The sequence below is a fragment of the Canis lupus genome, chromosome 4 (genome assembly GCF_003254725.2).
Source record: "Canis lupus dingo isolate Sandy chromosome 4, ASM325472v2, whole genome shotgun sequence".
NCBI lineage: Eukaryota > Metazoa > Chordata > Mammalia > Carnivora > Canidae > Canis > Canis lupus.
In genome coordinates this window covers 19,610,026-19,635,170 of record NC_064246.1, presented here as the reverse complement: position 1 = coordinate 19,635,170, position 25,145 = coordinate 19,610,026, and the positions used below count along the sequence as shown (strand labels likewise).

Genomic DNA, 25,145 nt, shown 5'->3' with positions numbered 1-25,145 from the left:
CTGAGGTTTGTAAACCAGAATACTACTAAACAGTAATGAAAATGTGAAATAAGTATTATGATCAAACATATAGATTTTATTTTGTATATTTTAGGCAATAATAATGTATAGGTTGTTTTGAACTTGTGATTTCTTCTTTTTTATTCATTTCACAAATATTTACTGAGTGCCTGCTATATGCTTATCAGTGTATTAGGGATGCAGCGATGAGGAAAAGATGTGATTTCTGCCCTTGTTGAGGTTATAAATATAAAGCAGTTATATACATACAAGTAAATAAACATTTGATACATAGCTTGGTGAGTGCTAGATTAAGGAAAATTAAGGGTGCTGTGAGAACACGTAAGAGGGCTCATAACTCTGAAGAAGAAAGGAAGAAGGCTTCCTCCAGAAAATGTCAGTGTTATCTACCACACAAATGTATTTTTATATTTTTTTTAAATTTATTTTTAAAACTGTTGATTTTCTAAGTATATCATTATATATGTATGCAGGTCTTTTAGATTAGTCTTGTTGTTCAATGTCTAATTTCCCTGTTTTTAAAAGCAGTGTTAACTGATTTTCTCTTTAGTTGTTAAATCATTGTGACTAAGTTAAGTATCAGCCATAATTTTCCCCCAAGTGTAAATTTGACTGAAATTTGTTTATGAACCAAATGGTTTCTAAATTGTTAATTTTTATTCTAACATAGCACTTCTTTTCAAAAACATTTATCTGTAGGATATTACAAACTGCAAACATTGGTTGCTATTTGTGAAGGAAACTACAGTTTACTTTTAAAATCTGAAATATTTAAGATAAAAATATATATCAGAGGTCAGTGAGATGTGGCTCATTTTGTACCAGGCTTACTAAATTTTAGAGTCCAATGTGATTAAAAGTTGGTGTGTATATTTACAAACATAAATATTGGACAGGGAAAAGCTGAAGAGATTTCTATGTAATTATTGTGTATGTTTTATTTTTTAGTAGAAAGAGCTTGACTAAAGATGCTAGGGCAAGGGCCTACAAACTTTACTTGTAAAGGGCCAGGTAGTAATATTTTACACTTTGCAAGCCATATGGTCTCTTGAAATTACTCAACTCTTAAAATAAAAAAAAAAGTTCTAAACTAGACTGTAGACAATATGTAAATGGATATTCATAGCTACTTTCCAGTAAAACTTTACTTATAAAAACAGTCTATGGGCACAATTTGGCCCACAGGCTATAGTTTGCTGACCACTGCTCTTGGATGAAGGTTTTGATCTCCATGTATAAGCTAAGTATCTTTTTGTTTGAAAGCCAGGAATAGGAGTTTTACAAAACCTAGTCAGGCTCCCAAACGTGTATCCTGACCACAGATATAAATTTAATAAAACAATGAAAAAAAAGAGCTCAGGGTGCTTTTGTCACCGAATAGAGGGATTAAAAGTATCAACTTTGAAAAGCATTATTTTCTTTTTAAAGATTTATTTATTTATCTGAGAGAGAGCTCAGGGAGGGGCAGAGGGAGAGAATCACAAGCTGGTTCCCTGCTGGAGCAGAGCCCCACACAAGGCTCCAGCTCATGACCCTGCTGCGATCATGACCTGAGCCTAAATCATGAATTGGCAATTTATGGACTGAGCCACCTAGGCACCCCGAAAATGCCTAAAAATGTATATTTTTTTTAAAGTGCATGCATATTGCAGAGGCCCATGTTAGATTTCTGGCTCTGTTAGCTTTGTGACCTTGGTTAAGACTCTTGAACTCCAAGCCTTAGTATATATTCATCTATATGATGGTAGTAATAGTAGCTATTTTGTAGAGTTGTTTTAAGGATTAAACTAGGTAATGTACATGATGTTACTTAGTAAGTGGTCCATAATGATACCTATTATTATTTTATTAGTGCAACATAACATCTGAATGGATTTTAAGGTAAAAATCTGCATTTTGGTGAAAATGTAAAGTGCCATCAGAGGCACAAACTATGTGTAGATATAGATAGATTGATAGATAGATAATCTGTTTCTCATTTTATTTGTCCATTCATTCATCTCATGGTTCTAGAGTGCTTGTTTGGACACAAGCACTGTCTCATAGATTTATACCTCTACTAAGTGATTTCTTTTGTTCCTAAACCAAGTACTTTCGTTATATTTTATACGATATTTAGCTAGTTTTATTTAGTTTGTTGTGAGCTTAAAAGTTGTTTCTTTTGATATTTTATTTTCTTCTAAATGTGGCATCTTTCTTAGTGGTCTGCATTTGGCCCTCTTTGTTTATTTTGTTTATTGGCCCTTTCTACCTCTGTCTCATCTCCTGCCACAGGTTTGTCTTATTTTTTTTTTTTTTTTTTTTTTTTTTTTTTTTTTTAGGTTTGTCTTCTTTAAAGAAAATGTTCTCAGTTAGGTGTTTTAGGCAAACCTTCCTCTTGAGCTTCTTGTCAGTCTTGCCATCATTTTAAAATTAAAAAAGATTTAATACCAAATTTCTCATACTTCCAGCTCTTCTCTCCTACCAAAACTGTCACCTTTTCCTGACTTCTATATATTTGTGTTGCCAGCATTTGTTTTTCAATTAGTCATGCTTGAATTTTGAACTTGGCTTTGACTCTTTTGTTATCAATTAGCTACCACAGCCTCTGCATTCTTTTTTATTATCTAGAAATCTTGAGTCTTTAATATTTTATTTATTTCCCTACCACTAGCCTTTGTACTTATTTTTGACTATTCTTCACACTGTCAATAGAAAATTTTAATAAAATATCATTCTATCATTTATTGACTCTAAAACCTAATTTCTCTATGGAATTTTTCTTTTAGCTCATGCTATTCTCTGCCTAGAATTTTCTTCCTCAAACTTTCTTTGAAATCCTTTTCATTCACTTTACTATTCAATTTTTATTTTGACTAACTTTATATATAAAGAAACATTGAAAGACAAACGAAACACATACACATACATGCCCTCCATTCTAGATTCAGAAATTAACTTGCTGTCACATTTGCTTTTACATATGTATATGTATATACTTTTTTCTTGTCGTTTGAAAGTAAATCCTGATATCACCTTAGCATTTCTCTTCTTGGGTATTTTCCTGCATAACAGCAATACTGTTACTTTTCTTAAGGAAATTTAACTGTAATTCTGTAATATCATCTATCTGGCTATCCAGGCATATTCAGATTTCTTCTTTTGTACCAAATTTTTTTTTGTTGCTGCTTTTTAAAAAACTGTGGAGTCCAGTCAAATTTTGTATCTTTTGCATTTGTTGAGTCTTTTACTGTCTGTGAACTAAGTAGCTCTCTTTATATATTTGGATCTCTATTTTCTATCAGCAGTGTTTTGTAGTTCTGAGATCTGAAACATCTTTTGTTAAATTTATTCCTAAATATTTTGTTTTTGTTGCCGTTGTAATGAAATACATTTTGTTTAAATATTTTTAATTCTTTTAAAATTTTTATTTATTTATGATAGTTACAGAAAGAGAGAGAGGCAGAGAGACACAGGCAGAGGGAGAAGCAGGCTCCATGCACCGGGAGCCCGATGTGGGACTCGATCCCGGGTCTCCAGGATCGCGCCCTGGGCTAAAGGCAGGCGCCAAACCGCTGCGCCACCCAGGGATCCCCTTGAAATACATTTTTAAAAAATTTTTCCAGTTTATTGCTGGTAGGGAGAAATTCATTTGTGTTTTGTGTATTGACCTTATACCCCGTGACCCTGGTAAATTAAATTAGTTTCAGTAATTCTCTTACAGATTCATTTGAATTTTTTATGTACACAGCATGTTATTTTCTTCCTTCATTGACTAAGACTTCTAGTATAATGTTGGTTACAGTGGATATCTTGCCTAGTTCCTAATCTTAGAAAGCATTCAGTATTTTGTTACTAAGTATGATGGTAGCTGTAGAGTATTTGTGGGTTTTTTTTAGGTGGGCTTTATCAATTTGAAGAAGTGTCCCTTTCTATTCCTATTCTGCTTGGAGTGTTTATTGTGAAGAGTTGCTGAATATTGTTATATGCATTTCTGTGCATCTATTGAGATGAACAAGGCTTTTTTTTTTTCTTCTCTGCATTTTTTTCCTCAAATGTAGTAAAATCCATTGATATTTGAATATTATACCCATCTTGCATTCCTGGGATAAGTTCCACTTAGGCATTATATGTTATACTTTATACATACTGTTGGGTTTAATTTGCTAATACTTTACTGAAGATTTTATATCTATATTCATGAGGGATATTGATCTGATAATTTTTGTTTCTCATATTGTCATCAACTTTTTTATTATCAAGGTTACTCTAGCTTCATAAAATGAATTAAGAAATAATCCCTCTTTCTCTCTTTTCTGAGTTTAAGATTGGTATTATTTCTTCCTTAAATATTTTATAGAATTCACCAGTGAAACCATCTTAGACTGGAGTTTTCTTTTGGGAAATTTAAAAATGTCATATTAAATTTTAAAATAAATTGGGTAGGGGTGTGGGAATGGGTAACTGGGTGATGAACATTAGGAGGGTATGTGATGTAATGAGCATTGGGTATTATATAAGACTGATGAATCATGACCTCTACCTCTGAAACCAATAATAAATTATATTTTAATTAATTGAATTTAAATAAAAATAAACAGTGTAATTCATGTTTTCTGTTTCTTCTTGAGTCAGTTTTGGTAAGCCAATATGGTGATGTTTATGTATGCCTGTGTGGTGATGTCCCCTTTTTCATTCCTGATAGTGGTGATTTCTCTCTTCTCCCCTTTTCTCAGAGTCTTATCAACTTTATTGATAGTTCCATAAAGCAGTTACTTTCATTGATTTTTTTCCCTAGTGTTTTTATTTTCTCTTTCATCAATTTCTGCTCTTTATATCCTTTTTTCTCTACTTGATTTTTCTTTAATTTGCTCGTTTTTTTACATCCTTGAAAGAGAGGCTTAGATCACAGGTTTTATTCCTTTTTTTCTAACAGGATTGTTTAATGCTAAGTTTTCTTTTATGCGCTGTTTGACCAGCACCCCACATTTTCATATGCTGTATTTCTATTTTCATTAAGTTCAGAATATTTTTGTAAAACCTCTGTTGCCTTGCTCCATCATCTGAGTTATCTTTGAGTCTGGCTCTGTTGATTTCTGTGACTTGTGTGTGTGGTTTTTGTTTGATTGTTTTGTTTTGCTTATTTGCTTTTTTTGTATGTCTCATAATATTTGGTTGTCTGTAAAATAGTAAAGGCGGGGGTAAATAGATTTAAAGCCTATAAATGGGTTCGCCTCTTCTGTGCAGCTGTCAGTGTAGGGACTTAAGTCAGTCTAGTCAAGAGTTAAACTGGGATTAAATTTTTATTTTGCTGTAGTTACCTTCATTGTACCAGAGGCTTCAGATTCCTCTAATGCTGCCTGATGCTTAGAACAGAGGTGAAAAAAAAAAAAAAAAAAAAAAAAAAAAAGAACAGAGGTGAAATATCAGTTTTTTTCTCAGTGTTTGTATTCTGCTCTGTATGCCTGATAGAGGGATTTCTCTTCTCACCCTTGCCCTGCCTCAGTGGTAAACTGGTCCTGCTGGTTACTCAGTGTTTTTTAGGTTAACAGAGGAGTGAACACAGAAAATGTTCTTTATTGTTATTATATAGCATTGATCATAGGTGATTATGTATGCCTGGACCTCAGGGTGGGACTTTCTCAGAGTTTCTGATCCCTCCCTCAGCAGGTCCTCTAGTCCTCATACTGTTAGAAGATTCTGGGCTTGGGACTCTTCTTGCCCCCATTCCTCCTATTGAGGTGAAGGTTTTTTTTTACCTTCTCCAAAAACAGGGCATGGAATTTCCTTCACTTTCCTCAGTGATTTAAGACTTTTTCTCTATAAATATATGAAAGAAGAATTTGGACAGGGTGACAGGCCTTCTTTCCTTTCACAGTGGCAGCCAGTTCCTTGCACCACTGGAAGAGACTCATGATCTTTTGCCCTGTTCCTAGTCATCCTCATGACTACCCAGTGGAGGTGTGTGCAAAAAAACTCTGTGAGTGAGTGGAAACTATCTGGGGCACCAAGCGGTTTTATGCTGTCAAGCTATCCCATACTCAGCTTTTTTTTTTTTTTTTCCTAACTTTATTTATGATAGGCATACAGAGAGAAAGAGAGAGGCAGAGACATAGGCAGAGGGAGAAGCAGGCTCCATGCACCAGGAGCCTGACGTGGGATTCCATCCCGGGTCTCCAGGATCGCGCCCTGGGCCAAAGGCAGGCACCAAACCGCTGCACCCAGGGATCCCCCATACTCAGCTTTAAGCAGTTTCTTACAGTTTTAAGTGATTTCTTCTTCCCTGCTTGCTTGACAGTGGTATCTTCTTGCTTTGCCACAGGTGACCCATTTCTGGCATTCTGTTTCTCTTTGGAACTATCTGCCAATCCTTGTCATTCAGGCTACTTGATTGATTATCTTATGGCTTTAGCTCTCTGATAGATTCAAGAGAAGTTTTGGGTAATTTAGAGGTGTTTTGTTTAGATTCCAGTGTGCTAGGATTTTCCAGATATCTTTTAGTTACTGACTTAGTTTAATTCCCTTGTAGTCCAAGAACAATACTTCTTATACCTTGGATTCTTTTAAATGTATTTATAAAGACTTGTTTTATGGTCCAGGATCTTTTACTTTAGTATTTTAGTATATGTTCTATGTACAGTTACTGGGTGGGATATTCTATTATGGTGAGTTCAGGTTGGTTGAAATTGTTACTCAGATCTGTGGTGCTTGGTAGTTTTGTCTATTTTATTCTATCAGTTATCAAGAGAGGATGTTAAAATTTACCAACAAATTTTGTTAATTCTTCCTTCATGTATTTTGAAGCACTGTTACTTGGAATTGTTATGACTTCTTGATAAATTAATCCTTTTATCATTATGCCTCCCAAATGTGCATTTTTTTCCTTTAGAAATGCTTGTCTTGATGTCTAAGTGTAGCCTCCCAGGTTCTGCTTTCACTGGATTGTGTATCTCTTCACCTCCCCACCCCCCAGTCTCACCTTGTGCACTCATAATTTAAGAGTTAGCCAAAGCAGGGTGCCTGGGTGTCTCAGTCTGTTAAGTGGCTACCTTCTGCTCAGGTCATGATCCTGGATCCTGGGGCCCTGGGATCAAGCCCCATGTTGGGGCTTCCTGCTCAGCTGGGAGCTTTCCTCTTCAGCTCTGCCCCTCCCCCTGCTGATGTTCACTTGCGGTCTCTCTCTCTCTCTCTCTCTCTCTCTCTGTCTAATAATAATGTTTTATTATTAAATAAATAAAAAATTTATTTATCTGAGAAAGACAGAGAAATTTTTAAAAATGCATTTTAGGGCAGCTTGGGTGGGTGGCTCAGCGGTTTAGTGCTGCCTTCAGCCCAGGGCGTGATCCTGGAGACCCGGGATCGAGTCCCACGTCGGGCTCCCTGCATGGAGCCTGCTTCTCCCTCTGCCTATTTCTCTGCCTATGTCTCTGCCTCTCTCTCGCTCTCTGTCTCTCGTGAATAAATAAATAAAACCTTTAAAAAATAAAAAATAAATAAAAATGCATTTTAAAAAAAGAATTAACCAAAGATGGGGGTGTGGGGAATTTACATCCTGGTTTTATGGCTTCACCCTTTGGATTCCTTTTTGGGATTTTTCTTCCTCATTGTCTGCCACATTGGCTGCCTTACTTTGTGACATTTCACTCTTCTGTCTGGTAAAACGGCTGCTTTGTACTTGAGCTCTTACCCCCACCCCTGATGCTGATTTGGAAGCAATCCCTTGGGCAAAAATGTGTATCACACATGTTTCTTTGAAAGATTGTGTCCTTCCCTGTTTTTGCTTACTTTTGGTTGAACTCCAGTGTTTTCAAATTGTTGAGTTTTTATATAATGTCCAGAGTTTATAATTGTTATTATCAGGAGGTTAGTGTGACATATAGTTTGCTACTATATCCAATACTGGAATATTTCTATTTATCTTTTAATTTATAACAACCCCCACTTTTTTATCCCATTGCCTTAACTGTTTGGAAACTCCTGGCCAGTCTTCTTATGAAAACCCTACAATCAGAATATTTGATTGTTTCCTTCTGGTGATGTTTAATTTGTTCCTTTATCCCTAGTATTACCTATGAACTAGAATTAAGATCAAGAGACTTGATTAGATTCAGGTTAAATATTTTTCTGTGTCATGGATGATGCCTGTACTTCCTCTTGGATTATATCAGCAAGAACATTATATTTGGTTGTCTCAGCATTGGTGGTGATTGGTTTGATCACTCAGTTAAGGTAATGCTCTCCACTGCAAAGATTTGTTTTTCCCTTTGCAGTTAGTAAATTATTTCTAAGGGTAGTGATTTGGTTTCTCTCCATTTTTTGTGTCCTACCCAAATGTCACCTCTCAGTTTTATTCATAGATCAGTACAGAGTAACACTTAACAAGCATTAGCTATTATTATTTAATTCCTATTCCCCAAGCAAAAGTTCTTAGAGATTCTAGTCTATATATAGTATATATTCTTTAATGGTACAAATCTCATGTGATGGTTACAGAAATATTTTTCTTTTTTTAATAGATTTTTAGGTACTGAATACAGATGTTCCATCCTAGACATCTTTATGTCTCACATAGCACTTAACTAGCATTTTGTATATATTAGGTACTCAGTAAATTTTTTTATAGATAGAGAAAATTGGCTAAGAAATCTCAAAACTAAAAAAAAAAAAAGAAATCTCAAGACTTTTTCTATTTAAATATTTTTTATTCTTTGTATTAGGTACTAGTTAAACTTAATTATACTTTTTTTTTATAGGTAAATGAGAAAACGGGACAGATTATACAGTATGATAAATTTTATATACATGAAGTACAAGAATTGATAGACATAAGGAATGATTATATCAACTGGGTCCAACAGCAGGCCTATGGAATGGTATGTTTCCTGTTGCATTTTATACTTTCATTTTTATGTATCATTTATTCTCACAGAAAAGAAAGAGTTGCTTGTTTTTGAGACGCCAGTGTTTTTTCAGAGCTTTTATTCAAACTTATTTTTGAAATAAAAACACATTGGGAAGGAATAACTATTTATTATGCAGTATTTATAAGTAAACATTCCACTCTTATTACCAAAGCCAAAGCAAACTAAAAAAAAAACAAAGGTGACATGGATTTTTAACTTTCACGTATTTTCCTTGAGGTTGCCTCTTAATTCTCTCATATTGAGAATACTGGAATCCCTGATAGTGAAACTCTAAGAATGTATTACTATTGTGAGATTAATATCTCAGAATTATCCAAAGACAGTCATTTTGATTTAATTTCCCCCCCCCGTGTTTAATTTTATTTCAGAGTTTTGACATATATCACCATGTGTACATACTTCTTCCCATGTGGTTAAGTCTCTAGTAACTAGACACTTCATGTCCCATTAAAATAATAGTCTTTATAAAGCTTCATTTAGACACAAAATTTTAATATAGAACTGGGTAAGTGGTTAAGATCTAAAACAGATTTGCTCTGCTCACTTCAGCAGCACATATACTAAAATTGGAACGATACAGAAAAGATTAGCATAGCCCCTGTGCAAGGATGACACGCAAATTCATGAAGCATTCCATATTTTTTAAGGGAAAGGAGGGAAACTGAGTGGGGAAAAATTAGAGAGGAAGACAAACCATGAGAGACAGACTCCTAACTCTGGGAAACAAAGGGTTACAGAAAGGGAGGATTGTGGGGGGATGGGGTAACTGGGTGATGAGCACTAAGGAGGGCACTTGATTGGATGAGCACTGGGTGTTATATGTTGGCAAATTGAATTTAAATAAAATACTAAAAAAACAGATTTGCTAACCATTGAAGTATACTTGAAACCAACTTTTTTTCCCCGTGAAGTAGATAATTTAAGCAATATGTGTGTAGCAATTGTAAAAGGCAAGTAGTCTTTCACTGCTTGCTAGACACCAGCTGCAAGCTCCTTGTGGATAAGCACTCTGTAAGTTTATTCACCAGCACTTCTGGATTTAATAGTGTCTGGAATATGTGTAGTATGCATCAAAAACATAAAGTAGTTTTTGAATGGCAGTGTAATTAGTGCATGCTAATTTTAGAGTACTCTCATCTGTAGGAATCAGGTCACTTCTAGAACATCTTTTGCTTTCCTAGGTATATGCATCTTGATAGGGAGAGACTTGTTGATTTTTTTCCCCAAGAATCATTGGGAGTCTGGGTCAAGTTTGTAGCCTTTCTACAGATTTAGGTCTACTCATTTGCTCATTGAACAAATACTGAGTATATTGAGAACCTCCAGTGACTGGCATCAATTTAGGTATTGGAAATAACAGTGATTAACCAGACAGAGAAGGGCCGTGTACTATGCAGTTTATAATCTGGTTGGCAAAATAGACAGTAATCCAGTAAAGCAAAAAATATTAGCTAATGACATGCACTCTATAGAGAATTAAAATAAAGACTGGTTTGTTTTTTGCAATTGGATAATCGGAAAAGTCCTGCCTGATGAAGTATGGGTTATTGTCTAAGTGACTAGAAGCAGCAACATAAGATCAAAGCAAAGAGGATTTCAAGAAAAATGAATATCTAGTAAAAGACCTTAGGTGAGAACAAGCTTGACATTTTTGAAGGAGGAGAGGAAGAGGCCAGTATGGTTAAAAGATGGGAGTGGGGAGAGTTCTGGGAAAGGATAAGAGAAATGGACAGGCACCAAATCATGGAGGGTTTGGTAAATTTAAGATTAAGAACTTGGATTTAAAAAAAAAAAAAGAACTTGGATTTTACCTAAGGTGTTAAGATAAGCCATCAGAGGGTTGGAATCTTTTTTTTAAATAAATATTAACTATTATTAATATTATCCTCACATGATAAGTTGCTCTTCAAATAATGCTTTTTTTTTTTTTTAAGATTTCATTTATTTATTCATGAGAGACACACAGAGAGAGAGGCAGAGACACAGGCAGAGGGAGAAGCAGGCTGCATGCAGGGAGCCCGATGTGAGACTCAATCCCGGGCCTCCAGGATCACGCCCTGGGCCAAAGGCAGACGCTTAACCACTGAGCCACTGAGGCGTCCCCGAGGGTTGGAATCTTAACTGCATAGAAGCCCAGACACAACAATTTAGGTTATCCTAGATCTTTGAGCAGTATTTTTGAAGCTGAAGTGATGTGGCCCATTTTAAAGTAAAACAATTTCTTTTTTTTTTATATATAAATTTATTGGTTTGAGGGAAAATCTTTTTTTTTTTTTAAGATTTTATTTATTCATGAGAGACAGAGAGTGGGGGGAGGCAGAGACACAGGCAGAGGGAGAAACAGGCTCCATGCAGGGAGCCCGATGTGGGATGCGATCCCAGGTCTCCAGGATCAGGCCCTGGGCTGAAGGTGGTGCTAAACCCCTGAGCCACCTGGGCTGCCCCTATAGTAAAACAATTTCTAAGAAGTCCAGCATTCACTTACGTTATTTATGATTGTCTTTATTTTTATTTTATTTATTTATTTATGAGAGAGAGAAAGGCAGAGATGTAGGCAAGGGAAGAGCAGGCTCCATGCACGGAGTCCGATGTGGGACTCAATTCCAGGACTGCAGGATCATGCCCTGAGCCAAAGGCATACACTCAACCACTGAGCCACCCAGGCGTCCCTGACTGTCTTATTTTAATATATACAAACACTAAACTAGTTCTAAACTCCTGGTGCCTAGATTTTATTTACGTTTTTTTAAGGTTTTATTTATTCATGAGAGAGACAGAGAGAAGGCAGAGACATAGGCAGAGGGAGAAGCAGGCTCCTCACAGGGAGCCCAATGTGGGACTTAGTTCCGGAACTCTGGGATCATGCCCTGAGCCGAAGGCAGTTGCTCAACTGCTGAGCCACCCAGGCATCCCTCCTGAGGCTTAGATTTTAAAAGAACTCTAAAACCATAACAAATTTATAAATTATAAATAACACTACAAATTTAAAACTCAAATTAATATTTAGTATGGAGGATAATTGCATTTTGATGATCAGAAATCTCACTTCACAACTTAAATATGATGAGAAAGTAGTGTAACATAAGAGTACCTGGATTCAGATCGCCCCTTAGCATTTACTCTATATCCTTGGAGAAATTACTCATTCTTTTTCTGTAAGTTAGGGATAATAGTACCTACCTTATAGAGCTCCTGAGAAGGTTAATTGGATATGATCTATATAAAGTACTTAGGAAAGTTCTTGACACAGTTAATTCTTGGTAAAATGATGGTTATTGCTGGCTGTCTATACACAGGCTGTCAGTTTGGCAGTAGCCTCTATACTGCAGTGTCTAGTAACAGTTATCTTGCTGCCTTTCTCTATTTGAACTACAATGAAACATTTGCTTTTAGAATGAGATGTCATATTCATTTGGCCTTCACTCATCAAGTATATCATTTATGCATGAAGTCCTAAACATAGAGATCCTTCCTGTTTGGTGCTGGTTTGGCTATGTTTACAACTATTACAACCCTTGAAGTTTCATGGTAATACTGGGATTATAAATGGATTATTCTAAATTTATATTTTTTAGTCAGTTTTTTAAAACTCTGGTATGAAAACACTAAAATTAAAAATTCAGAGCACTCATAGGCCACCCTAAAATATATATCCCTTGGATCTGCAAGGCTTGTTTGAGAAACTATCTTAAGAAAGAGTGCTATCTTCTTGTATCACTAAGAATTAGATACTACCCTTTGCCATTTGAATTTATATCTAATATGTAGGTCATAAACTATTTGTGTTCTTAAGTTGGACAAGTGCAAATCTAATAGGATGTTTTAGTTTGTGGTTATCGTTGTACTTTGTGGAAAAGCTGTGGTTTGAATGTGTACTTTTAAGTTTGTTGGGCCTGTATCCAAGCTCTTCTTGGTATATAGCTGTGGTCATTTCAAATTGAATTTCCTTAGGAGGTATTTCAGTGCTAGAGTTTTCTGTTAAGAGGGAGGCGGTATAGGACTACTTTCCTATTCTGGGCTTTTCCTCACTGCTTCTCATTCTCTTCAGATTGTATGTTTGCTCTGCTTGATAATTGCTCTCTATTACTCTGTTCTTTCAGCCATAAGCTTTTCCTTTTTCTTCATTTGTAGACACATACTTGTATCACATATTGTATCACATATTGTATCACATATTGAATAGGTGGCTGTAGCAGTGAAAGCTTGTTCCTTTATTTAATTTGCATAGTGGGTTTAATATCACATCTTAGAAATCAGAATGTAGAACCTATGATTTGGGTTCTTCTAATCTACATTTGGGAATGGAGAGCTGGCATTTACTTTAAAGATCTTTGTGCAACTCTTATAAAGTTCATTAATTTATATTGTGACTTTGGATTTCACAAAGCTTTCTTTGAGAGAGTTTAAGGTACTTTCACATTTACACATAACTCTAAAGAATTTTTTCCTGGGACTTTTTTTTTTTAAGATTTTATTTATTTATTCATAGAGACACAGAGAGAGAGAGAGAGAGAGAGAGAGAAAGAGAGGCAGAGACACAGGCAGAGGGAGAAGCAGGCTCCATGCAGAGGGCCTGATGTGGGACTCGATCCAGGGTCTCCAGGATCAGGCCCTGGGCTGCAGGCGGCGCTAAACCACTGCTAAGTCCACTCCTGGGACTTTTTAATAGAATTCATATTTATAGTATTTACAGTATTAATCCTGATGCTATGCTGAACTATTACATTAACAGCTCTAAGTAAGATTTTAAAGAATCTATCCTGAAGATACTCACATGCTATTTTGTGATGATATGGATGTGTTTGTATGTGTATTTGTATATACATATATGTGTGTGTATATACATATGTATATGTATATACACTTGTATACTATGTATACTACTATTGAATAAGAGTTACAATCATGAATTCCATTGCTTCAGTGTAGAAGCATAAAATAGTCTTTGATAAAACATAATTACTATGAGTTATAAGGCATATATATCTGTAAGTTTTATTTATTTATGGATATACACATGTGTATAGTGTATATGTGTATATATATACATATATATATAACTTGTTCTAAATATTGCAAGGAAGTTTTTTTGCTTTTACTTTATTTGTCTTCATGCTATATATAATCTTTGAAGATATTTTTTCTCCCATTTCCTTTTTCCCCCAAAGATTTTAAGAATCCAACAGATAAACACTTTCCTGATCCCTAAACACTAAAAACTAATTCTGTGAAGTTCTTTGCTTTCCTTCTAATGTTTGTACTGCTTTTGTACTGCTGAGACTTCTAACTTTTCACTTCATCCCCTTTCATTTCTGTCCTTTTAACCTAACTCTTTTTACATGTTTTTATGAAGTTTTTTTCTTGATCCTCCTACTCCTGCTGGTTACTATATAAGCTTCTCTGTTTTTTGTTTTTTCAAGGCTGTGATCTTGGTGTATGCAACTTTTTTCATTTGAATTCCTTTTCGCTTTTTATCTATATTTCTCCTTTTATGGCTAATCTCTTGACAAAATAAAATGGCACATGGGTTCTCTTTCTCCTCTGATACTTGATTTTTCTCCACTTTCTAGGTACTATTCTCAGTTGTGTATTTCCTTACCTTTTTTTAACTTTGCTTTTAAGTTGAAAATACTTTAGTGGTTGCTACTGATCTGTGCGCTCTTTTCTTCTCTTTCTTATACTTCTACTTTCTGTACATATGTATCAATATTTAGTAAAAATTGACTTAGAATGAAGTATAGAAAGGTATATGCTGGGTCTGCTTGTTTAAAGTACTGTATGATTCATGTTACACATTTTTTAAACTACATATTTATTTCAAGAAATGTTTACCTGTGTAAGGCATGTCAGTTACAAGTAGATCCTAATGAAGATTCATGGTAAATTGATGAGATTTTTATAGTCTCTGGTGCTGTAGTACATATTTTTTTAAGTCATAAATCATATATTTTGATATTAGTTGTGCTGTATATATAAATCATCAGTGTATTTGTTCTCTGGAGTTAAGTTGTACTTTAACTGTGGACAGTGCTGAGCTAGCAACATGACCTGTTCACTAGTAAAGTAGAAAGATAGACTGATAAAAGTGTTGGGGAGACCAGTTTAGAAAAGATACATCAGTACTTCTGGGTTTGAATTTTGTTCTCATTTAATAAAAACCAAAAAAGTACATTTGTGCTCGCCTGCAACTATAATATTTCCAAGTAAAGTTCATCTTTTTTAAAGCTCCCTTATGTTTTTTTTAATGGCATTAATATTTGCTGACTGAACTTTTGGACTGACTCCTTAAACATTGGATTACCAAATTATGTTCATAGATTTCCATTTCCCTCATGTTTTAGAAGTTATCTTTTTATTTCTATCTATTCACCAGGACCTTTCATATTTACTGGAATTACTTCATTAACTTCAATATCCCCTCTTTATGCCTTCTTAGAGTAATCCTGTGTTATATCATTAAATGAAGATGACACCAGGAATGGCATAATGTTTTACCATAAGAAATTAGTTGAAACTAAAATGTGCCAAGGAGCTCTTTTTGTCTGTGACCAACTGGAACCATCATTAACCATTGGTGTTAAAAGCAGCCTTAGTGAAGTCTGCGTTAGACCATGAGAACCTGACTTTAGAACATTTCTTCAAGCCTTTCTCACTCCAGCTTCTGGGGCATTGAGTAACTAAAATTAGGCATGCCTTGTCCCAATTTCAGGACTCTGACTCTAAAAACAGTCAACAAATGCTTGAGTATGTGGATTTGGAGCCAATGAAATGTTGAATTTTTAGCAATAGACTTTTAATTTGACCTCATGTGTTTTATGATCGCCTGCCTCCAACCCCCACTTTGTTTTCCTTTTAAAATTCCCTTGGAAATACAACTTTGATTGAAACAGGTTTGCAACTAATAACAACTACCTTGCAACCCTAGTATTTCCTGGAAGAGTTCATCCATGCTCTTTTAAGCATTTGCTTTTTTTTCTTCTTGCATTTACCTTTTTAAAAGTGTTTGAGCTTTTGTCTCATATCCTTGACCCTTAAATTGAAATTTCTGATAATGATTTTAATCTGGTTTACTCTTTGATGCTGTTCTCCTAGAGAATTATCCTATTTGATATCTAAAAGCCTTTTTTCAAGTTTTGTACATATCCCATTATTTCCTGTATTTCTTCCAGCTTACAATCAAATATAGGTTCTACTTTAGTATGGTTTAGTCACACCATAAATTCTAACAATCTTACTGACCTCCTCAGTGCATAATGATATGCATAGCACCTTTATCTAATTATATATAGTAATAAAAAGTGTGTATAGTAAAATAATGTTTTATTATTTACTTAAGAAAAAATTATCTCCCATGATATAAACTGTCTTGATATCTACTATAGTTATCAAATCAGGCTATAGATAGTCAGAAAATATTGAGACGTGTTTCTTTGCTTGTTTAGACTTTTGTAGTAATAATAGCACTTTTAAAATGTTCCACAGGATATACTATAAAAGAATGTCAGATGTTCCTGTTAAGTTGATTTCAAATTAAGCTGAGTGTAATCTAAAAGTCTTTCTCTGCAGTACATCTTCTAAATGTGTTTTGTTAACACCACCAGTAGAGGCACTTATGTAGTGATAACTTGGTACTCTGAATTTTTTGGAAGAAAATATTATCAGTAATTACCTTTTTCTGAATAGGATTGGTATGGAATCATATCTTGCTTATGTTCATACTGCTCCGACTTTATCGAGCACAATATAGTGAGAGAACCAAGTCCTCCTTGTTCATATCTTAAAGCTTCCCCAAAGGTACCCCTGAGGCATGTGAGCATTTAGCAAAATACAAAGTGAAAATATACTTAGTCCACAGAAGACTGCCCTTACTTCTGGCACCAACTGCAAGTTTGGGGGGTTCCCCACACCACCTTTAGTTCAGTAATTTGCTATAAGTTCTCACAAAACTCACTGACAACTGTTACACTGATGTTTACAGTTTATTATAGGAGAAGCACATAAATTAAAATCAGTTGGTTAAAACAACTGACAACTTAATTTTCTTCGCTTTGTTTACATATAGCCTTTTAATCTACAAAACACTTTTCAGACATTTTGTCAAGATTAATCAAGTCCTGAGGTCTAGGGAATATTTTTTCCCATTTTCCAGGTGGAGAAACAGACATAAAATTGTATCTTCAAAACCAAGTCAGGTGTACATTTAGTTTCCCTATTCTACCTAAACTCTACAAATGGGGTGCTTAGTTGCTAAAGCCAGATTTCATTATGTTCAAGCCTTGATAACTTTGTGACCACAAGATACATGAAACAAAGTTCTTATTTTTGTAGATATAGATACATAAGGTGCACGTGGAAAGGGTAAGTTTTGTTGTAGGTATATTTTGGTCTACTTCATTAATTCAGTGTTCTGCTGTAGCAAAATATATGAAATGCTACTTTGAATAGAAATAGTTAAATTTGGACACTAACATTGCTCTTTCCTCATTACTGTTACATTCTGCACTGCTGTCTTAGGATGTCAACCATGGATTAACTGAGGTAAGTTTGGTGTATTGAAGTCTCATGTTCAGAGTAAGATACACTCTGTTTTGTCTTAAGTGACAGGAGAGCAAAAGATTCCTGTTTTGTGTGACTTTTAAATTTATATGTATGTATATAAATTTTTAAATGAGTATATATGAATTGTACATAACATTTCAGAAGAATTTTCTAAAGAAAAGTAAAACCTGTTTTAGTTAACATTATTACACCTACATGATGCCTTTTAACAATATTTGTGTTAAAATAGTTTCTATTCTCTAAAATCTTCCAGTATAAAGTTAATACGTGTCCTTTGTAATAATAATTTTAAAAAGGCAAACTTTTAAAATCTGACAAATGTTTACCTAGCAAGGCAGGAAATATTTTATATTACAGAACTAAAATGATTTTCAATTTTTTTGAAACTAGTAATTGATACTCAAAGTTAAATGAACTCATTATGGTCATCTTCCTTACTTTGTATAATATACTATCTTAACATACAAAGTTCTAACATTTTGGTTTACATTATCAGCAAACCTGAACCACCTTTTTAACACTTGAGCTTGTTAATAAATAGTACTTCTTTTATATTTCTGTTACAGACTTTAGGTTTTATTGTTTTCTTTTGTTTTTTCCCCCAGCACTTGAACCAGTGAAACATTTAGAATTAACTTAATTGTATAGGCTTACTATTGTTTGCTTCCTCATCTTCACATAGAAGTAGCACATAAAATTATGAAATCATAGACTTTTGGAACCAGAGCAAACCTTAGAAATCATGTCATTCATTTTGAGTTTCAGAGTAGTGAAATTACTTTTCTGCTGTCAGAAGGTAGTGACACAAATACAGGATCAAGGTAAAAATTGTTGTATGAAAAATAGTGAAGAATGATAATTTAAGGTTAATATAACTCAGCCTGCTGTCTTACGTGTTGTTAACAAAGAGTTGGTAGTCTTATCATAGCAATATTGATTGAGTCCTATTGGATTATTTTGTTTGTTTTTGTTAAGAGAGACTTAGATAAAATACATTTAAAAGGCAGTTAGAATGAAGAAGGGCTAGAAACCATATTATTTTCAGGATGGCTGGAAAAACTGGGAATGTTTACTGTGGAAAAAAGAGCTTGGGGACTTGAAATATTTTAAAACATATATGCCTCCCTGCAATGAAGACTGAAATACAAAATGAATAATGCATAGTGATGTATAGAAATGGGAATTCAGACTTAATAAAAAGAACTTCCTAGGCACTTAAGGAGTGGGTTATTTCATGATATATTGTTTTCACTAGAAACAGTACAGCAAAAAAAAAAAAAGAGAGAAGAAACAAACAAACAAACAAACCTTACAGCAGGGGCTCTGTTTCAGAGCTGACACAACAACATTGCCCTGTTGGGTAGATGGTAGGAATACGTCCTCTTCCAACTGCAAGAATCTGGCTGGAAATTCATAGTTCTTTGTATTTTTCTGCATTGTTAAAATACTTAACAATCACCGTATTACTTTCTATGATAAATAATTGTAAAGTGATTAAGTTGTAATAATGATAATAATAGGTCAGTTTTTTCGACTTTAAAGGTTAATAGAAAATAATACTTGTGGTGCTTTATTTTGTAGATTAAATGAAAGAAAGATTGTTGGACTTACAGTAATGTTGGCTCTCTACTGGCATCAATAAATATCTGTTAAATGAATGAATAATCAGATTGCTTTTATCATTGGCCTCAGTTGCTAGAGTACTAATATATAAGAACTGGGTAATGTATTTAACATAGGAATGCCCAGTTTTGTTTTATTTTTAAGAGGGAGAGGGAGAGAGCGAATCCTTTTTTTTTTTTTTTTAAGATTTTACTTATTTATTCATGAGAGACACAGAGAAAGAGGCAGAGACCTAGGCAGAGAGAGAAGCCGACTCCCTGCAAGGAGACTGATGTGGCACTCTATCCCAGGATCGTGGGACTATGATGTGAGCCAAAGGCAGATGTTTAACCGCTGAGCCACCCAGGCACCCAAGAAAGAGAATCTTAAGTGGGTTCTATGCCCAGTACAGAGCCTGATGCAGGGCTTTTTCTCACAGTTCCAAGATCATGACCTGCGCTAAAATCAAGAGTTGCATGCTTAACTGACTAAGCCACCCAGGCATCCCAAGAGCCCCCAGTTTTAGAAAATATTTGCAGCCGAATAATTCGCTGGATCTTGGGGTTAATATATGCTAACCAAAAGATACTTGTAATTTACAATTAGATGGACTTTCAAGTATATAATTCCCTCCTAAAATTGGGGTTATTGGGAATTGGGGTTATTCCATGCCTCATCTGATTATCAGTAAAAATTCCATATTTTGGAAGTAGGCAATGTTTTATTTATAATTCCTGAACAACATGTAGGTGAATAAACCAGAATGTGATCAGTTTTAAAAGAAATAATAGTATATACAAAAAAATACATCACAAATCAATTTGTACTAACAAATTAATTTTTTATTTCCAGTTGGCAGATATCCCTGTTACAATCTGCACATATCCATTTGTATTTGATGCCCAAGCAAAAACTACTCTGTTACAAACAGATGCAGTCTTACAGATGCAGGTAAAATATAGTTTAATACTAATCTGATTTGAGGATGGTTTTTGAATTGTTTTCTGTAAAGTTTTTTTAAAAATAAATATTTGAAGTTTGCCTATAATCAGCAATCCCTGGGAACATTCTATACCTCAGTGGTCTGTCTTTTGCAAAGTATCTTTGCTACCTTAAAAAGAGGACTGTTGTATATGACATGTATGTTCTTATGAGGGCTACTTTATGTATTTAAGTGAAAATACAATAGTTTAGCCTTTAATTGTGTTGTATCTTTAAAAAAGTTATAAGCCTTTTTGATTATAGAAATATGCAATCTTTATAAACAGTTTTTCTAGTTTACTTCACAAACACTGGTTTATTTCAAATCTTGCTTCATTATATACTTCATATTTATATACTTGGTAAAAGTTGGAGGTAGCTAGAGGTGAGGTGATATAAAGGAAGAGGCATCACTTTAGTTAAGAGGGAGGATATGAAGTTTCCTTGAAGAAAGCTTTTAATAATAAATAAGGCGTTTTCCTAAGATTGGTCATCATCTGCTCCTCCCTCTCCCTTCTCCCCCAACCTGCTATGTTTTATGTTGAACACTTTTTCATTTATAATGAGGGTTTTTTTTTAATGTTTTATATTTTGTGACTTTGAGAGCTACGATAGATTTACTTTATCTTTTGAGCCTGTAAATTAAAAAGCTTTTGAGTTTTATTTTCTAGTGTAGAATGTCAGACTATAGAAGGTAAGGACTAAGAGAATGATGGAAAGAAACCTTGAGCACTTAAAATTCTAAAAATGCCTTAAAAAATTATCCCTGTACCCAATTTTGATAGCTATTTTCATTCCTTTAAAATAAATACATTTGGTATTTTACATGCCTCCAGATTTTTAAATCATAATTACTAGGGGAATTTCAGAGATGTGCTTCTATCCATATATCCATTTTCATCAACAGAAGAAATAAATATTTTGGTAGGGTTTATACTAACAGCTGGCAAGCCAGTTTTTTGATGGTGGTTGTTAAAACAATAATGCCTCAGTTAATATAGGTAGGTGGACAATCTGATCGAATTATGGTCTCCTCCTTGGCTTAGTCTCTTAGGGATAGTTTGTTAACGGTGTGGCAGAGAGAATTAGAATTAGTATAGTATAGTATACTCAGTTAATATAGTATAGTATACTCAGTATAGTATACTATAGTATATAGTATAGAACAAGAACACAGGGAAAACCTTTTTTTAAAAAAAAAAAAAAGGTTTTAAATGGTAAAAGCCAAATGCTTGGTTTATGAGCAGATGCAATGATCACTCTACTAGATGCATTTCTATGAAAGTCTTCAGCCAGATTCTTCCTTATTCTCATTAGAGGTTGTTTTAATGCTGTTTTCTTTTACTCCTCACTCTTGGTGCCAGTTATTTGTTGAGAAACAGCAGTGTTCAGATTTACCATTTAAGACTTTCATGCTTGCTAAATGGTATCATTAGTTACACTTCAATATAAAAACATTCAAAAGGACACTCTTTATGCTGAGAATACAGTTTAATAAGCTCTTATGCTCTACTAGATACTGTGTTAGGTCCTCTGTGAATTTAGTAGTATATATACTATAATAGAATTATAAATATAAGATTATAATTGATAGATAGACATTAACCTGCCCAGTCACATTAGCTTCTTTATAGCATTGCTATTTAAATTTTAATCTTTTGTTTTCTAGATGGCTATTGACCAGGCCCACAGACAGAATGTCTCCTCTCTTTTCCTCCCAGTGATTGAATCTGTGAATCCCTGCTTAATTCTAGTTGTACGTAGAGAAAATATTGTAGGAGATGCAATGGAAGTCCTTAGGAAAACAAAGAATATAGACTACAAAAAGCCACTCAAGGTAATTTAACATTTCTGTATATATTACATACAGTATATGCTCAGCAGTTCATACTTTTAGAAAATTAAAAAGTTTTAATATGTATCTTTGAAACTTAATAAATAAAACTATTTTTAAACTATGAATTGTTGAGCATTTATTGTAATAAATTAAATGTTATGGGCTCTCCAGAATATACTTACATTTCTTTACATTCAGTTTTTGCATTATGCTACTTTAGGTTATATTTGTTGGAGAAGATGCTGTTGATGCAGGAGGAGTACGCAAAGAATTTTTCTTGCTCATCATGAGAGAATTGTTGGATCCTAAATATGGCATGTTTAGGTATTATGAAGATTCCAGGCTCATTTGGTTTTCTGATAAGGTGAGGTCCAACCATCTAAATTATTCTGTGTATACACCTGTGGATATATACCCATATGTGTCAAGTTGACTCAGTAAATAAAAGTTATTACATATTCAGAGATTTGCTTTATTACATTTTGGAAAATTATAAACTTTTGAACTCAGAGTCATCAGAACACATTAATGTTTCTCACACGTTTCAAATTAGCAAACTTTATTGTTTTTGCAGGTTGGTATTTTTTCATTCTTGAGTGTACCCTGCAGGAAAGCAACACAGTCAAATAATAGAGCAGTAGCATGGGATGTGGTCCATCATCCTGTGTTTCAGAGGATCTGGAGATTTTAGGAAGGCAAATGAAAGGAGGTCTAGAAGGAGTGAAAAACCAGGAATTTACTTCTATGCCTAGTTGTATGAGGGGTTAGAAGAGAAAACAAACACCATTTATAAGAGCTATAGGAGAAATCATGTCCTCAGAAGACAGTCTTATTCATTTATAAAAGGAAGGAAAATTTGGAGAGAAGTTTAGGATGTGGGCAGTTTTCTAAATGATAGATTGTGAGTTCCAGGGCAAGTAAAAGGATTTGATGGAGGAAGAATGGTGATAAGATTATGTCAGATTTAAAAAAAAAAAAAAAAGGATTGTGTCAGATTTAAGGGCCAATACAATGCCACATGGAGTTGGGATTAGGGATAATCTATGAGTTTGAGGCTTCCTATGTTGATAAACAAGCACGTAAGGCATGGTGGAATAATACTGATAGCCTCCAAGGTAGGTGGACAATCTGATCGAATTATGGTCTCCTCCTTGGCTTAGTCTCTTAGGGATAGTTTGTTAACGGTGTGGCAGAGAGAATTTGAGAGGGTACATGGAATGGAGGCCTCTTTTACTAGGAACACAAAGAGTTCTGTGGGCCTTTGTTCAGTTCTATAGAGAGGTAATGTTTTGAACTCAGGGGAGGGGCAGTCTTAAGCTTTATTTTGGATTTCTGTAAGACCTTTTTAGTTATATCTTGATGTAGCCAATGGGAGCCCTGTTGAATTGGTTCCTCCTTTGTGTACTTTCTACATGTCCCCATTTTTCCTTAATTAATTATTTACATTTATTTGTTTATTTATTTTAGGTTTTTATTTATCAGAGAGAGAGAAAGAGCATGAGCATGAGCAGGGGGAAGGAGGCAGAGGGAAAAACAGACTCTCCACTGAACAGCACACCCAACTCGGGGCTCGATCCCAGGACTTGGGATCATGACCTGAGCTGAAGGCAGATGTTTAACCAACTGAACCACCCAGGTGCCCCTGATTCTTTACATGTAGTGAAAACATACATTCTAGGCTCTTCTTGTGATTACCCCAGTCCTGGCAGTAGCCATTTCTCCTTAAAAGCCCTGACTTCTTCAGGTGAAAATGGAATTTAGAAACCATGCTCTGGATCCTAAGTGTACTCATTGCTACGAGGGAGTCACTGCTTTCAGGTTCTCAGCAGGCAGAACTAGGAGTTATATGAATGTATATACACATACATCTCATGTATGGTTCCAACATACATATGGTTTCCAACCATGAGATCATACTGATACTTCTAATTCTTTTTTCTCAAGATTTTATTTATTTGAGAGAGAGCACGTGCACAACTTGGCAGGAGAAACAGACTCCCGAGCTGAGCAGGGAGCTCCACAAAGGGCTCAATCCCAGGACCCTGAGATCATGACCTGAACCAAAGGCAGGTGCTTAACCAGCTGAGCCACCCAGGCACCCCCTGATACCTCTAATTCTATTCAAACACCAGAATTTTCTGTAGCCTCCTTTTTCATTTTATGTGACTTAAATCACCAGTGAGTAAGGGCATAGCTATCATCTTGAAGATATTTACTCAAATCTACCACGTATGTAGTCAGTTGTCTTCCTTGCTGGCTAAAAGCTCAGTCCTGACAAGGAGAGGGAGAAAGCAGAGGGCCATATGTTCTTTATAATTTTTTTTTGATGAAGTAAAATTCATATAACAAAATTGACAATTTTAAGAATTTTTTAAGGTACAAATCAGTAGTATTCAGTACATTAACAGTGTTGTGCAACCATCATGACTGTCTAGTTCCAGAACATTTCATCACCTCAACAGGAAACCTGTACACCTTAAGCAGTTACTCTCCACTTCCTTTTCCCTCCAGCCCAACAACCACTACTCTACTCTGTCTTATGGATTTGTCTATTCTTGATATTTGCTATAAATGGAGTCATATATAATATGTGGCCTTTTGTGGCTAGCTTCTTTTCACTTAACATATTTCCAAGGTTCATCCATGCTGTACCATATATCAATACTTCATTCCATTTTGTAGTTGAAGAATATTCATTTGTATGGAAATACCATATTTTGTTTATGTTTCATCAGTCGATAGACATTTGGGTTGTTTAACTCTTTTGATAAAATGTTATGAATAATGCTGCTATGAACGTTTACGTACAAGTTTATGTTTGCACACTGCACTTAATTGGGTGTATACCTAGGAGTGGAATTGCTGGGTCATGTTATAATTTAGTTTGACTTTTTAAGGAACCACCAAACTGTTTTCCAACATTTGCTATTTTCCTTTTTTTAAAATTATATTTCAAAAATATATTTAGTTTATTTCTTAATAATATAGTGAGTATGAAATAGCATCTCATTGTGGTGTTGAATTGCATTTCTCTAATGGCCAGGGATGTGCTTATTTGGCCATTTGTTATATGCTTTAAGCAAAATGTCTTTTTAAGTCCTCTTCTCATTTTTAAATTACATTGTCTTTTTGCTGTTGAGTTTTAAGACTTCCTTATATATTCTGGATACTAGATTCTTATCAAATGTAAGATTTGCAAATATTCTCTCCCAATTTATGGGTTGTCTTTTCACTTTCTTGGT

At 34.6% G+C, this 25,145-nt stretch overlaps 1 protein-coding gene and 1 non-coding gene across 16 annotated transcripts in view; both read left to right on the top strand.

The window, feature by feature from the left end:
- The window catches only part of HERC4 (HECT and RLD domain containing E3 ubiquitin protein ligase 4), a 133,445-nt gene that overhangs the window by 82,111 nt on the left and 26,189 nt on the right, over positions 1-25,145 (top strand). For 11 of the 15 annotated variants that reach the window (XM_049108987.1, XM_049108981.1, XM_035715360.2 and 8 more), the window contains 5 exons: positions 8,754-8,873; positions 17,439-17,462; positions 19,938-20,036; positions 21,736-21,903; positions 22,124-22,267. In XM_049108987.1, coding sequence (XP_048964944.1) covers positions 8,754-8,873; positions 17,439-17,462; positions 19,938-20,036; positions 21,736-21,903; positions 22,124-22,267 — 555 coding nt within the window. The remainder of the gene's footprint in view (positions 1-8,753; positions 8,874-17,438; positions 17,463-19,937; positions 20,037-21,735; positions 21,904-22,123; positions 22,268-25,145) is intronic. The other 4 variants (XM_049108983.1, XM_049108989.1, XM_049108994.1 and 1 more) reach the window with 2 other exon arrangements.
- LOC112652071 (U6 spliceosomal RNA) lies at positions 9,461-9,567 on the top strand. The gene has a single exon (XR_003131223.1). It is a non-coding gene; the product is annotated as a U6 spliceosomal RNA (small nuclear RNA).